Source organism: Pezoporus flaviventris, unplaced genomic scaffold, assembly GCF_033815535.1.
Source record: "Pezoporus flaviventris isolate CSIRO_AGI_PZ_B2104156 unplaced genomic scaffold, CSIRO_AGI_Pfla_v1 ptg000006l, whole genome shotgun sequence".
Lineage (NCBI taxonomy): Eukaryota > Metazoa > Chordata > Aves > Psittaciformes > Psittacidae > Pezoporus > Pezoporus flaviventris.
In genome coordinates this window covers 21984141-21999039 of record NW_026892554.1, presented here as the reverse complement: position 1 = coordinate 21999039, position 14899 = coordinate 21984141, and the positions used below count along the sequence as shown (strand labels likewise).

The window sequence follows — 14899 nt, the reverse complement described above, 5'->3', positions numbered from 1 at the left end:
ACGTTGGAAGTGCAAAATACTTCTGACATCCCAAATCCAGCTTGCGGTGCAACCGGTCTCTGCTTGTCCGGGGACACAGTGTGTCTGGCTTTCCAGAGAAGCAGTCCTCTTTTAAAGTTAAAATAAGCTGGTAGTCAGGGCTAAGTTAAGGAGGCCCTTGGCTCCATCAGTCCAGTGCCAAAGTAGCCCTTTCCTTCCCTGACTTCATGGTGAGAGCTAAGAAAGGCCCTCCTGGGACAGGGCTGCAGCCTTTTCCCCTCTTTGCCACTGCTCAGGACACTCCTGTGAACTGTTTCTGTCCTTGTCCCACCTGATCCCCTGGACCATCATTCTGGAGGCAGACAGTGCATCCCCTTCACTCAACTCTAATGTTCAGCTCTTGTCTGGAACAACCATACTGCATGCTGCTACCAGCACTGGAAGGCTCCATAGAGAGGAATTTCTTATGGCAGCTATCCCTGAATGCAGTAATGGATCTCATACTGATAAGACTGGAGAGTCATCAGAGTGAAGAGCTGAAGGGGAAGGTACAGCCAGGAACATCGCAATGGGGAGCAGGAGGGGCCAGAACAGCTGCTGATGGGAGATCACTGCTGACAGCCTGCTCCTCCAAATACTGAAAACACACTCAGAGTTCTCATCACCAAATCCAACCGCTCTCCAGCTTCCTTACTCACTTGTACAGCTGCAGGGTGTGGCGATTTCCATGACGGAATATCTGATACTTGGGTAAGCCACAATAGCGGTCCATCTCTTCATCATCCTTATACCACGTCACCTCCGGCTGCGGGTACCCTGGGGAGGAGATGGATGGAACACCAGTCGGTGCAAAACATTCCACCCAGTAGCCCAGCAAGCCTCCTTCCGTGGGGACAAGGTATCAACAGCAACATTAAACGCTCCATCGGAATAGGATATGTGTTATTCTAGGCTCAGTGCATACTTTAAATCACAAAGCAGAAAAAGCATTGTGAGTGGAAACCTGATGGGCTTATCCAAGTCTTTTATCACTCCTAGGAATAGGTCTATTTTTGAGAAAAAAATCCCAGCACTTCATTCCTGAACAGAGGGTAGCAGATCACACTATCGTCTCTTGTAACCCTGGCTGGGAGGAAAAGGCAAGCACACTGTCACTCTTGTATGAAGAGGCCTGTTTTGCTGAGACTAAGGCTAAGGTCAGAAAACAGGCATTCATCTCTCCATGGAGTTCACAGGATTTTGCTAAGTGTCACAGCCTGTAAGCTGATCCAAAAGTTTCCACTGAACAGAAACAACCTTGATTGCATCACAGCCAGCTTGGTGTCCTACAAATGTCACTTGACAGCAGATGTCACCTGCCTTTTGAGGAGAATGACATCATGCGGTGTGTGACTGGCTGGTTAGCAGGATGGGAATGCAGCCATGGTCCCTGCCACCAACAGCAGCGGTGGATCAGCATGAGTGCCCCACATGGACCAGTGCTAGCCACAGCTCCCATTTCCCACTGACAGCAGCTCTAGCTCAGAGTAAAAGCAGTTTTCAAGGGAAAACTCTTGAACCAGTGGCCAGCACTGGCTCCAATACTTTACATGGGGTTCCCAGCCCAGCCAAGCTGGCCTTAAGGGCATGGAATAAAAGTTTCAATGATCACATCATGCCTCCACTTAAGTTGATGCACTCAACAGTTGTTCAAAGCCCCAAGGTAGATAGATATCTGAAACCTATCTTCTGAAAACGCCTCTGCTGGCTTTCCATGCTGCCAAAGAGGAGTCCACCACACTGCTCACCTCCACTAGGGTGTCCCCACCAGCCCCTGATACCCCCAAAATGCAGCAGGGGGTCAGGTCTCATAGACAGTCCCAGCATGGAGCCAGCAAGGACTCTCTGGGAATACGCAATGCAGCTAGACTTGACGACTTGATGAGAGAGAAGGCAGGGAGAGGACAATACCTACCTATCCTGGATACTTCCCAGCTGAAAACCCACAGGTTTCAGGGCTGACGAGGATCCTTTTCATCTCCAGGGTGAGGAACCTGCACCAGCCAGAGATGATGTCAGCCTGTAGCAATGCCTGAGCCCAGCTTACACCTGCTCCCATGAAGGTCCCATAGCAGAAGCAAGAGACCAGGAGCAAGGACATATGAGCAGGAATCCACCCTGGTTTTGGCAGATTCAGAATCTCCTCCTCAAGTATTGCTTAGTTCCTCATGCCCCAATCTCCTTTTCTGATACATTCCCTGTACCCATCCCTTACTTGCTGGGGCTCTCCAGTGTCCTCTGGCCCTTTGAGGGACTTAGCCCACTGGAACTAAACAGGGTTGAGAAAGTAGTCTTAGAGACCAGTCTTTGCTGCTCTCCTCCATGAACAGCAACCATCCCCATAGCCCAGACAACCCCCATACTAGGTTTTACTCTATTATCTTCCTGTCCTCAGTGAGGTCTCTTACTCTGCGCTGCTTCTGGCATCCACCCTCTCCATCCTCACTGTTCACACATCTCTCACATCCTTTGCTGCCTCATTCCCTTTCCACTGCTGCCATCAGCAGCTTTGGCTTTCTGTTGGTTAGCACCTTGTTCCTCCTCTTCTGCAGGAAGCCAAGTCATAACTTTCTCCTGAAGCCCTTCCTGCAAGGCTCTCCATCCTCCCCTTCAGTCCCCGTCCCACCATGGTCTGCAGACCCACATGGTACTTGTGGCTGAAGCAGATGAGCTCTCAACTGCTAACTGGCAGAGGCCATGAGAGTATCCCAGACCCCAGTGATGGGATCACCAGGGATTGACGCTGCTGCTTGTATTTTCCATAAGTATTAGCTACTGACTGTACTTGGTGGCGGGACTCTGGGCTGAATGAGCCTGTGGCAGTTTCTGCCTGCTTCAAGGATAAGGAACAAAACGATTTTCATACACAGCTCATACTTTACCCAGAGCAATTCTACCCTTCCCAATGGCTGGTCTGCAGGCAAGACCTGCAGGAGGCCCCTGGTTTGTAATGCAGGCAGCTGGCAGGTAGATTTTCCTAATACCCTGCGAAGAGCAATCACAGCACTTCATTCTGGGAACTGAAACGTATCATTTCCAAGAAGCTCTGTGATGTCCCCCCATGGCCTCTGCAGCTGATTCCCATTCGCAGCTGACATCAGCTGGAAAGAGCTGCAGTTTCTATAGCTGCACAGTGCCTCGATGAAAGGCTTTTCCTCCTGTTAAGCCTAAACTCCATTTGACCTGCAGCACTTGAGGCTACCTGCTTCCTACTGGGGGCTACCACCGTACCAGCCCAGTGCAGGCAAGGAGGGACTAGCTCTTGCTGCATGCTCCAGTCTGTGGTGAAACAGAGCTATAGGCAAGTGCTGGGTGGAAGAGGGATGCTGAAAGGCTTCCACCTCCCACACATAAACAGTGGCCACAGCTGCCTGTTCAAACACCAGCCATCCCTCCCCAGAGGCTGCAGCTGGAACCAAGCAGGGGATGGAGAGATGTCTGTGCAAGGACAAGGTACCCCCTGCATGCCCTGCACTCCACTGACAAGGGAGCTGCTGCCGACACTGCAGGCATCCATCTTCAGGCTGCTGAGCAAATAAATTCCCCTGGTCTGGGGGTTAAGGGTGGGCAGGCATCACTCCCAGCACATCCCCTGCAACCACAACATCCACATCCAAGTGCCACAACAGGGATGGCACAAGTGGGACAGGGTGGCTGAGCTGAGGGCTCCACTGGTGGGCAGTGCCACACTGCAGGGTGCTGGATGCCCACCCTTAGCATAAGCACTCTGCAAAACAGAGTACCCATTCATAAATCGAACATTCACCCCTCCTGAACCTGTCCCTGCTACAGACTCTCTGCAACTGGTGCTGAGGAGGATTTGAGAGCAGCTGGTTCCTGTGTCCACCAGCGGGTACCCTGCAGCTGCAGACAGAGTGGTGCCTGTAAACAGGGTTGGTGTCCACCGCACATCGAGCCCAGCAGAAGTGTTTGTCAGAAGTGTATCTTCCAGCTGCTGCAGGACCCAGGGAGATTTTTTTTCCCCACCAAGACTGCCAGATTTAGATCAAACATTCTTTCTCCCAAAGCTGTTGAAGTCTGAGAAGTCATCAAAGCCTCGGTGACCTTATCCAAAACAGCTCTTGCAATAGCTATCCAAAATCTCCCACAAAAACTCTGTTTAAAGCAACTTTGGGGTTTATTTTATTTTAGTTTTGGGGGGCAGTGGTGGGGAGGAGTTCATTTTCTGAAACTTGGGAAGGTAGAAAGAGTTTAGAACACTTACACATAATCTCCATGGGTTTTTGTTTCTGCTCTACACAAGCTATGTGGAGTGGGGGAGGTGCTTCAGGCAATTTTGGGAGGAAAAGTCATGGTAAGATGTCATCCTTTCTGGCTTTATGGATTTGAACCTCCCCATCACCTGAAGACATGAAGGTTTCCAGTAATGCTAACAGGAGGGACAGATATGTGCTAGGAGTGGTAGTTCCCCATGCCACCAGCCTGCAAATGGTGCTGATTCTCCATCCCCCTCTTGCCCTGCTGTCCCAAACTCAGGCACCCTCATCTCCCACCAGCCTGCTCTCTGCTCTTATACTCACTACCCCATCCCCAAACCCACCCATCCACCTCTTTTGCAGCCCCTGCATTTCTTTTCACTCCGATCCTTCAGATAGTTCACTATAAGGGCCACCATAGATGCAACAAATTGAGAACTTTTATGCTTATTAAAATCCTCATCCACTAAGCCCATAGCTTTCTACTCACTACTCATGTTACCCCAACTCTCTTCCCAATCCATGGGCAGAGCCCTTTCTGCTCCGTAGCCCTACAATAAAACCAGACTGCTTCCGGTCAAGTTGCTTTGTTAGCATCCCCTCAGGGATGTGCTACTCAACCCAGTACAGACGCTCACACTGACCGAGCACCTGCATAGCATGGTAAAGGTACCAGACTGGACACGTCTTCAGCACAGCAGTGACCCATGAAGGCAGCAATAGGACCATGCTCCTGAGCTGATGATTTAAGTAGCCCCGTCAGAGGGGTTGAACTTGCCTAAGGAAGGGGGTTGGAACTAGATGATCTTTAAGGTCTCTTTCAACCCAAACCATTCTATGATTCTATGAAATGGTGCTGGAGAGGCAGCTGTAGGTCTTGGCTAGATCCAGCCATCACCTCTCTCAACCTGCCTCATTCCCTAACAAGCAGTCATAAGCCCAGGCTCTTCATCCAAGCCTGCAGATTTCATCAGCCAATATCCCTTCTTCCTGGCCAACGCTATACAGAAATGACTGAAAAGTTGTAAACCCCCTGTAGCAGCATCTCCAATAAGAACCACTCTCTGAAGAGAGGAGCCCAATATCCACTTAGTGGGAAGGATATGTAATGACCCTTGAGATCCTGAAGTCCAGACAGACCCATCAAGGAAAATATTTGGTGCAGAGAAGCACAGTATGCTCTGCTCTATAAGAACCTGCACAGTAAAGGGAAATGTTCTCATTCTCCTTTTCACATCTCTCAGAGAACAAAGGATGAACTAATTTTGCCTAAAAAAAGAAAACATGTCATAACTGATGCCAGATTTGACCCAAAACAATCAAATCAGACAAACTAGGGACAGCAGTAGCAGGCAGAAGTAGACAAGTGGAGGAAAGGAGGGTTTGTGCAACCACCCAAGAGCATCAGGTCTGCTTCTCCTGACTTGTTCTTTTTCTTGCCTGCACCACCCAGTCCATTTTGGAGGCTGGCTCTTCAAATACTTGCACCTTGCTGCCTTCCCAGGACAGTCCCTGGTATTGACAGATGTGGTACCACCCTGTAACTCTTATTATTGATCAAGAAGCAGGAAAAAGAAAAATGTTACTGTAGGTCAGGTACCCATATTTGTGGCTTAAGAGTCAAAACAGGAGCAGCTGACAGTCTGCCTCTTGCTCATCTATGAACCAAACTTTCCCTGGACTCCAGCCACAGCAGTGGAACTGAGCTGGTTCCACTCTGGTCACTGGTCACGGAAGCAACCACCACTTCTTTTTTCCCCAGTAATGTCTCCCAGTTGAATGCAAACATCATGGCAGGGGGAGACAGCTGACCTACTGATCAGACTTTGAAGTCAGAGTTCGCTTTGCACCTCCTGCCTCTCACTCCCAAAGAGATTTTGAGCTCCTGATATAGTTCACAGGGCCACATGCAAGAGATGACCATGTGGCATAGATGATTCAGGCTGCTTTTAAGGACATTTCCATGAAGACTCCTAGGTTTGTACATTTATTAACTGAAGTGCATAAAGACATCCCCCAATCTAGTTTACCAGATTATAAAATACTGCAATAGGCTATATGCTGAAGACGCTTATCTGATACTTTTCTTCACTTGAGTAGAAAATGACACTAGTATCAGGTAAAGTTTTCAACTTCACATAATACACCAGGTTGTGCTACACAGCACCAGCAGGTCATCCAAAATTGGCAGACAGCATCCTGCCTACCAAGAGCAATGATGCACTGCAGGAAGAGCTACAGACTGGACAGGGACCAGATCTGTCTCTAGACATCAATACTTTGATTCTGGTACAAGCAGAGGAGGTTATTCTTTGGCAGCATGTCTCCTGCACAATATACAGTGAAATTTCTCTAGGTTTTCCAGGTAAGATGCTGGAATGAACATGGATATTGCACCTACAAGGCCTCCTTCGTAGGGCTGACTATAATATCTCTTCCCCAGGAATCTGTACATGCTGGGCATCACACACGCAGGGCATTTCCATCCAGCTAGTCTCACGGTGAACTAATGCTCAGATGTACAAATGCACTTCACCTTGACAGAGCGTACGTGGAGCTGATGGTGTTATCTGGACTTTGGAAAAGATGAAGTTTGTTAAAAGGAACTGTTACCCTCAAGGTGCAGATGTTGAAGGCTTAAGCCAGTGAGAGAAGTCAAGACTAGACACTTTAAAACAGGCAAGAAATCCTAAAAGGGAGAGCAATACCACTGCATGTCCTTGCAGTAAGCAGTCATGATCTGGGTCTGCAGTGCTTCCACACCTTCAGGGAAGGGGAGATGGAAGAATTTTATCTGTTACTCAGGATTTCCTAATATATTTAAACATCACTCATTTTTTGACCTCTGACACTCATGGCTTACAGAATGGCGAGTTCCACGTTACAGCACAGTATGTTAAGCTTTTGCTTTTAGAAAACTTGAATTGGGAAAGCCCTTCTAATGCATCACCAATGGGCATGGTTTGGAGGCATCTCCCTTGCAGCCCACTTTTGCTCTAGAAACAGAAAGTGGTCTGCTGGGGTTAACAATATAACAGTTGTACCCCTGCAAGCACAGAAAGTCAGACCTGTAAAACAAGTGAATCTGTAACAGAAGAGCCAAGAATTCAAAGCCAGCAGCTCTCAGAGGGGCTCGGGCTGCTCTCCCTGGTGCACAGCTTATTTAGAGCATGTTTTTAATGGCAAACTAGATTTCCTAAATCTTGGGAAAATCTTGGTCCTTGTGGCTAACAGGCTAACTGGAGACATCCTCCTCCTTCCAAAACTTACAGACTTGTTTAATGTCTCCCACTGAGTAATCCATTGAAAAAAATGACTTGAGCAACATCAGGAAGGATCACAGAGTCATAATCCTACACAGTTCATACAGACTACCAAAAAAAAAACCAGTTTGGAGTCTCTATATTTAAAAGACAAAAGTTCATCTGCAAAGGAGCTGCCTGCCTTTACACCAATGTCTGCCATGTCACATCACCATAATGCCTTAGTACCAGCCCTCTTTTTCAGCCTCCCCCTCCTCCTGTTACTGGTCTAACCCCTTCTTGCCCAAGGTGAGATGTTAGCTTATTGGGCAGAAACCAGCTTTTATTTCAGCTATTGACAGATGCACAAGTTTACCACTGATGCAAATGCACTCTAACCACTTACAGCCAGCGAAGAGAGCCAGAGTTGGCTCCAGTATGACAGCCTGCGTCAAAATTCCTGCGTTATGGAGTCCAGGATTAGAGAAGCAGCAGAGATTAGGACAATAAAATGTAGCTGGCTCAAGCAGTAACCAGCATATTCCATTTTCTGGTCTGTAACTTGCCTCATTTGAGATGTTAGGATATGCCTTTGCCTCTTTAAAATCTCAGATGGTTTTCCCACTCCCCCTTCAATTAAAGCTGAAACCATCATGCAATTGCTGAATCTTTACTTGCATTCTGGCAACAGTGAACTTTTTAATGTGTTGCCTTGTTTTAGAGTTTAACTACTGCAAGTCCAGCAAATGGACCAGGTTATTCACAGGAGACACTGTTACCTGTCACTATGCATGTGAATTTAGCATCAGAGTCCTCGGACACAGAACGGGATTTGATAGTGGTTTCAAATAGTGGCTGGGTTTCCTCCGTCAGCTGAGAAATGATTGCGCAGAAGGTGCTCCTGGAAGATTCAAGAAGCATTTCTTAGACATCAAAGTACTAGAAAAATCACAGGGTCCAGTTTCTAACTCATCTTAGAAGCCTATGTTCTTGTTATGTATGCCTTCCTTCCCTCCCATCATCCCTACAGCAGGTTATTCACAAGTCCAGTCCAGTGTCAGGGTAATTGACCTTTATTTCTCCCCTAAGATGACTGTTAATTTAAAGTGTCTCTTTGTCTTCACTCTTATGGCTGTCAGGGTGATGAATGTCAAGAACCATATGTCTCCATTGCACCTGAACGCTTCCTGAATCAGGCAGCAGGCCCAAAGGAGGACCCTAACAAAGTCAGCTTCACATTCCAAGCACTGCACTACCAGTGTTTCAAGTGTTACTCTGTTCACTGGGACTTTACTTTATATGTGAAGACTTTCTATGTAATTTCAAGCCAAGGGTCAACTGAACATGTCTCCCGAACACAGCAGCCCTCTTTGAAAATTCTGAACTAAGAAAAGCTGCCTGCTTCAGGGACAGCTCACTGAAGGAGACCTTGATCCTGGCTTGCAGCTTTCTGAGCCCAAGAACTGTATGTGAAGCTGATATCCATTCCGTCTTTAACCTCACTCGGTTGCAGGTAGGCACTCACGCTACATACTCCATGAGTTCAGGCACTGATCTTGAAGTTCAGGCTGGGTCACCCAAATAGCCGTAACTATCCAAACAGTGCAATCTATGAAGCTCAGAAAAGGAAGTTATATTCTCCAGTCATTTAAGCACTATTCAATTTTTGTGATAAATCACCATACAGCACTGCCAACCCCATTGGAGCATCACCAAGAGAGGCCCCAGAAGATCTGAGTTTTCTTAAAGGAAAACTGTATAATTCCAAGTTGAGTCTTCATTTGCATAGTGCTCTGGGACTCTTGGAAGGGAAGAGCTTCTTTCATTTTCCCCTCTGGAATTAAAACACTACATGTTTACACGAGGAGAGAGGACCCCAAGGTCTCAAGTGCAAGGATCTTAGGAGAAACAGCAAATGTTGCAAGAGAACTGGTAGCTGGCAGCTCTCATTATAGCATTTTCAGCACTGAAAGACATTCCTTAAACAACTGATCAGGTTCTAGAGACATGCAAGAGATAGAACAAACCCCCAAATCATTCCTGACACAACTTCACCATGAGCATGTGCTCATAGCGCATTGTGATAGGTCCATAAGGAAGACCCCATCCTCACAAGCAGCCCCCGGCTTGCAGGCAGAATGCTGGTGCTGATGCTACTCATGCTCTACCTGCTGAGGAAGCAGACTTGCTCAGGAAGAAAAAAAACCCACCATGTTTAGCATGAACCCTGCAAGGTCAGGTGCACTGACAGGCTCTGCAGCAGGGACTGAAGGTGCCACAACCACAGCATGTTTCATCCATCCAAAAACTTACCTGGAGGCTGCAGTCCTATCATTTTCACTCTGGCTTCCTGATAGGTTTGTAAGAGACACAGGGAGATGAATCCCTCAGTAACAAACAGCTGGGACGCAGCGGGAATCTTGCCAAACTCCCAGGCACTTTGTGCTGGGCAAGGGTACAGGACAAGGACAGCTGGGGTTGTTGCAAACTTGAATCATCTACTGAAGGAGGGTTATAAGCACTGTCTATATGCAAACACATGTGGGATGGGGTAAAAAACAGATTCCACAGCTCAGACTCTCCTGTGGAAATCAATGGTCCCCAGGAGACTGGGGCAAGCAACTCTTCACACAGCTACAAGGCCTAGAAAGGGCTGTTTAAGCCAACAGCTGTTCAAATGAAAGAAACTTTTCCATGCTCCAACCCCAGGAGAAAAAAACCTCCCATTTCCAAAGAGCAAGGCAGACAATCCAGTACCAAAGCAGTTACTGGTGGGGTTTACTGGTCTGGCTCCTTCAATACAGATCCCCAGCCCTAGGCCAGTAAATGCCTTTTAGATCCACATAAAGGAACTTTCCAAGCATCAGTGAACATTTCATACACCAGCAGGAGAGCAACCAGATCAGCATCTCAAAAAAAGTGATGCGCACACACACATAGTGACACTTGTGACCAAGTTTAATCCCAGTACCATGCCATCGGTATCAGCAGGCAGTGCCAGGAATAAGTCTGGTCCCTTCAGTGCAAATCTCACAGTCAGGTGAAACACAGCAAAGGCTACTGAATGTTTTAGGAAAGCAGCATCACAAGAAGCTGGGGGCTCCACAGGCAGAGCAGATGAATAAGAGAAAATTTGCCCAATGTACACTTGGCAAGAAGCCCTGGAAGGTCTATTTAATCTTTCAAAGAAACCCTTGTATTAGTCGCAGGAGGGGGAGAGGGTAGAGGGGGTTTGGAAACTGCAGCACTCTGGGGCTCTCAGCTGACTCCCTCCAGCTGCAATGAGACTTGTCCAATTCATATTGCTTTCTAAACCAGTAATTCAGAGCATTCAAGAAATCTGATACAAAGCAGCAGCCTCTCTTCCTCCAGGCCTTCCTGAAGCTGCATCTTTATTGCAGAAAAGCCCTGGAGCCTTTGTCCTGTGGAAGAGGACACCAGCAATTCAGCAGAGGACACTGTCAATTCAGTAGCCTTTTCACATTAAAGAGGGATTTCCATACAAAAGCAGTGTGCTGGAAAAGGAGATTTAAAGAAGTGTATTCCTTTCCATCATTATTTTATTTTCCTTACTCTTTGGTTAGCAGTCAAACAGCTACAGGGGTGTTTTGGAGAGGCCTTTCCCTCCACAGTCATTCCTCTACCTGCTTCTGCAGCAAGTCAGTAATAGCAACTGATTTCCAAATGTGTTATTTTGCCAAAGGCAAAGTACAGCTGTATAAGTGCATTTCAGGGCAGAGTCCAAATGAATGAGGATCTTCACATCAAGGCACAGGATGGCAGGGGGGAGAAGAAAAATGCTTCTTTTAAAGTATCAGGGCAGGCTCATCTAATTTTTAATGTCTCTGGATGGAAATCTCTCTTTAATATCAAGAAGTAGCTGAGCATCCATCCTTTGACTAAGAAAGAGAAATATTTCTTGCTCCTTAACACAGGAATTACAATGAGCATTCACTTTGCTGTCTGAAGTTCAAACAAGTATTAGGGATCCAATCATGCAGTATAAGGCTGTTAGATCACTTTCAGGCTCTCTCCTAATTAGTTGGTACCAAAGCATTATAGATTAATCATGTGCAGCCAGATTCAGTGTTGGTCAGAGCAGTTTAATGCAACGTAGAGTTTTACCTTCCTAAACTGGAGGGAGAGAATCTGCTGCTTGATAAGCTAAGCAAAAAACAGCATAAAAAACATTAGAAGGAGAAGCATGGAAAAGAGCTGAAATAAACAAACCGTTACAGAGATGATTAATGATGAGTTGTTTTGCACAGGTCAGAGTTCCTATTAAAAGAAGGCACAACGGCCTCACTCAGGCTGACTGCCAGGACGAACAAGCCACATTATCAATTGAAATCAAAGGCTGTAAAAATGAAATAGTCGTTAACCACAGAGAATAAGTGTAAGACATTTATACAAGTAGGTTTCCAAGAAGCAGCACCTGAGCCTTCCATGCACCATCCGTAGCACTGTGCTCAAAGCAGCAACTCCACCCCAGGAGATGTTGGATTAAACGGCAGGCAGGAGTACAGACCGTTGCAAGCCCACTTCTCTGCTGGCAAAGCAGGTGGCCTGAGCTGGTCACCCTCTGCGCTTCCAAGGACAGCTCTTTGGAGAAACTGAAAACTCGATGGTCACTATACAGCGCTTCCCAGCTTGCCACCCAAGTCACTAAGGTCTGGCAAAAAATTAAAATAAAAGAAGTAGACTTCACAAGAATCTACAGGTTTTGCTTTCTTTGCAGGAACATACTAACATGTTATAACATTAACCAGCTCATGGGAGGGGGTGAGTGGAATCAAATACCCAAGTTCTACACAAGGGACACCCAGATGAGCTACTTACCAGTGGCCACCAGCTCTCCCAAAGAAGTGTCTTCAAGGACTCATGTCCTAGCCAAAAGGCCACATTGTGTCAGCAGCCCTCTACAGGCTGTAGGAAATAACTTCTTGGCATTGACCCACAGCAGTCAGAGGCAGTTCCACGCACCCTCAGGTCACCCACGGGACAGTCAAAAGCCTAAACTACCTACCAGGTAGTCAGCAGCACGTAAGATCAGTGATTTAATCACACCAAGATATATCTTAGTTATGCCTATGCAACAATCTCACCATTATAGCCTCAGAAGCGACTGCAGTATAGACATCCCCTTTGGGATGTAAGAAGTCAGACTCCTATATTGGTACATGCAGACAGATCAAACCTTCTGAGCCTTGCAGCCTTGTGCACTAAAGACCACCACTGAACAACCAAACTTTAGTGCTTTATGATAAAGTTACAGAAGACAGCATGAAGAACCAACAAAGGTGCACCTCTTCTGATCTCCTACCCAAATGATCACGTCTGGGTTCTGTGCCTGTCTCAATAGCATGGAAGTCAGCAGGACTTCAAGTCTTACCCTAATAACTACCACAGATAGTCTCTTAAAAGTGCTCCTGCCAACCATATGGCACTTCCACCTGTGGAGGCAGAACCTGAATGGGATTTATAAGTAAAAAAGCAGTTCAGCTTGAAGGTCTGACACTTTACACAAATAATTGAAAAAAAAAACCAGCATTCTGAAGAGCTCACTGACTCCTCTCCTTCAGATCAGGAGAGCAAAGACTGAGTAAGTTTTAGACAGCACTCAGGAGCAGCTTTAACCAAAGAAATATGGGTGGCACTTGCCCTTTTGCCAGTGGCTTCACCCTCTCCACTCCCAGCCACATGATCCTGATCCCTCTCACTTGCCAAATGCTGTTCACAACTGTCAGAGGATGAACAGATCAGGTGTTGTCCAGCTAGAAAAATCAAACACTAACCATAACAGGCTGAGGATCAGCCACCTGATCCATTTTGCATGAGCTGGGCTGGCCCATGGGAGAAATCAGAGGACCTCTGTCTTTCCAGCTGAACCCCACTATCTGGGGCATCCTTTTGAGCCCCATATCCTTTCCAACAGTGCAAGGCATGCCTTTGCATTATCTTACTGACCAGCACATCACTTTGTCTTCATCACCCCCAGACACCATAACAGATTAGAGAGCTCAAACTGTACCTCCAGCTGTTCTCAGCCTGCCCTGACCTCCTAGGGTCATCCCCACAACCCTCCCAGGCAGAGCCATCAGAGCTGATCCTGGGCCAGCAGCACCCATGTGCTGGGTCCATGTGCTCTGGGATGCCCCAGGCAGCTCTGTCTAGCTGGAAACATAACTCACGTGCTTCCATTATCTGAACTACCACTTTTCAACAGTAAATGAACCCATCAACATTTTGCATACGAGTGCAAGAGAAAAATGTCCTTCTAGCCTCCAGAAATATTAAGGTTTGGGAATTGCCTGAGGAGCCAGCAGGGAAGATTCTAAAAAGCTGCTGAAGAATGCTAGTGTAGGCAGAAGTGGGTTTAATCTTGCTTTCTTGCATAAGACAAATGGGAAGATGTTTTGGCTTGGACATAAAGAAAATCACTCAAATAGCAAGAGTCAGAATGAAGGGTGCCTGTGCCATGAACCCTTCGTGCTCATAAATGTACTCAAACAGGGAGCTTCATCAATACTTCTTTTTAATCCCCAGTGTTGAGCACACAACCTGGGTTTTATTCACTGCACATCCTGTAACATGGTCTGAGGGTCTCTTCAGGATCATTGATATTATTAAAAGAAAAAGGTAAAATCCATGCATTAACTAAAGTTTAACCTCAATATGCTAAGGAACCAAGTAAAATTTGCTTTCCAGTCTAGAGATTTAAGCACAGAGAGAGCAAGATCAAATTCTGAATGCCAGAACAGCCCTGTCTTGCAGGCAACTGGTGTTTCCCTTCATTTTAATGACATTCACATCATACCCACACAGAGCTGCAGCAGCATAACTACACCAGACTCCAAACCAAGCCCACATGATTGGAAACATGGGGCTTCCATGCAAGGCATGACAGACGTCCCAGCATGACTAGTCTGATACTCTGGGATTGGACTGTGTCCTCAGCTCCCCAGAGACTTGGTAGTGCACACAATACAGGACTCTGCTCATGAAATGCAGCATCAGCAGTGGATGTCTCTCCTGAGCAAGCTTGGGGACATTCTAGCTCCTGGATGAAAGCAAACACTTATCCTGAGGAACATATCTAAAGTGGGTGAATCAAAGTCTAAAGGTACTGGTTTCTCTTTACTGGAGCTCAGATAGATATGCATGTCTAGCATCAGTGGGAGGAAAGCCTCTTCTGGCACCTTGCATTTATGAACTGAAGCACAGCTACCCCTGAAAGTACAGGTTTAGTTATTAACCACTGTAGTACTGTACCGTAGAATTATACCCTTCTACTATGTACCTTCTACCAGCCTCAGTTCTTTAAATTTTGTTTTATCAGATACTTTCAAACTCTTCTGGAATTTTGCCATCCTCTTAAAGGTTTTAGCTCTTCAATGACTCAGAATTTTGCTTGGAAGTGAA

The 14899-nt window shown here is 46.7% G+C and overlaps 1 protein-coding gene across 3 annotated transcripts in view; it reads right to left on the bottom strand.

The window, feature by feature from the left end:
* Nucleotides 1–14899, bottom strand: part of ALPK3 (alpha kinase 3) — a 35924-nt gene that overhangs the window by 13132 nt on the left and 7893 nt on the right. The window contains exons 2-4 of one of the 3 annotated variants that reach the window (XM_061447450.1): nucleotides 11603–11641; nucleotides 8257–8378; nucleotides 678–795 (exon numbers count right to left, since the gene is read on the bottom strand). In XM_061447450.1, the coding sequence (XP_061303434.1) occupies nucleotides 678–795; nucleotides 8257–8378; nucleotides 11603–11641 (279 nt within the window). Of the gene's footprint in view, nucleotides 1–677; nucleotides 796–1933; nucleotides 2013–8256; nucleotides 8379–11602; nucleotides 11642–14899 lie in introns of those variants that run through there. The other 2 variants (XM_061447452.1, XM_061447451.1) reach the window with 2 other exon arrangements.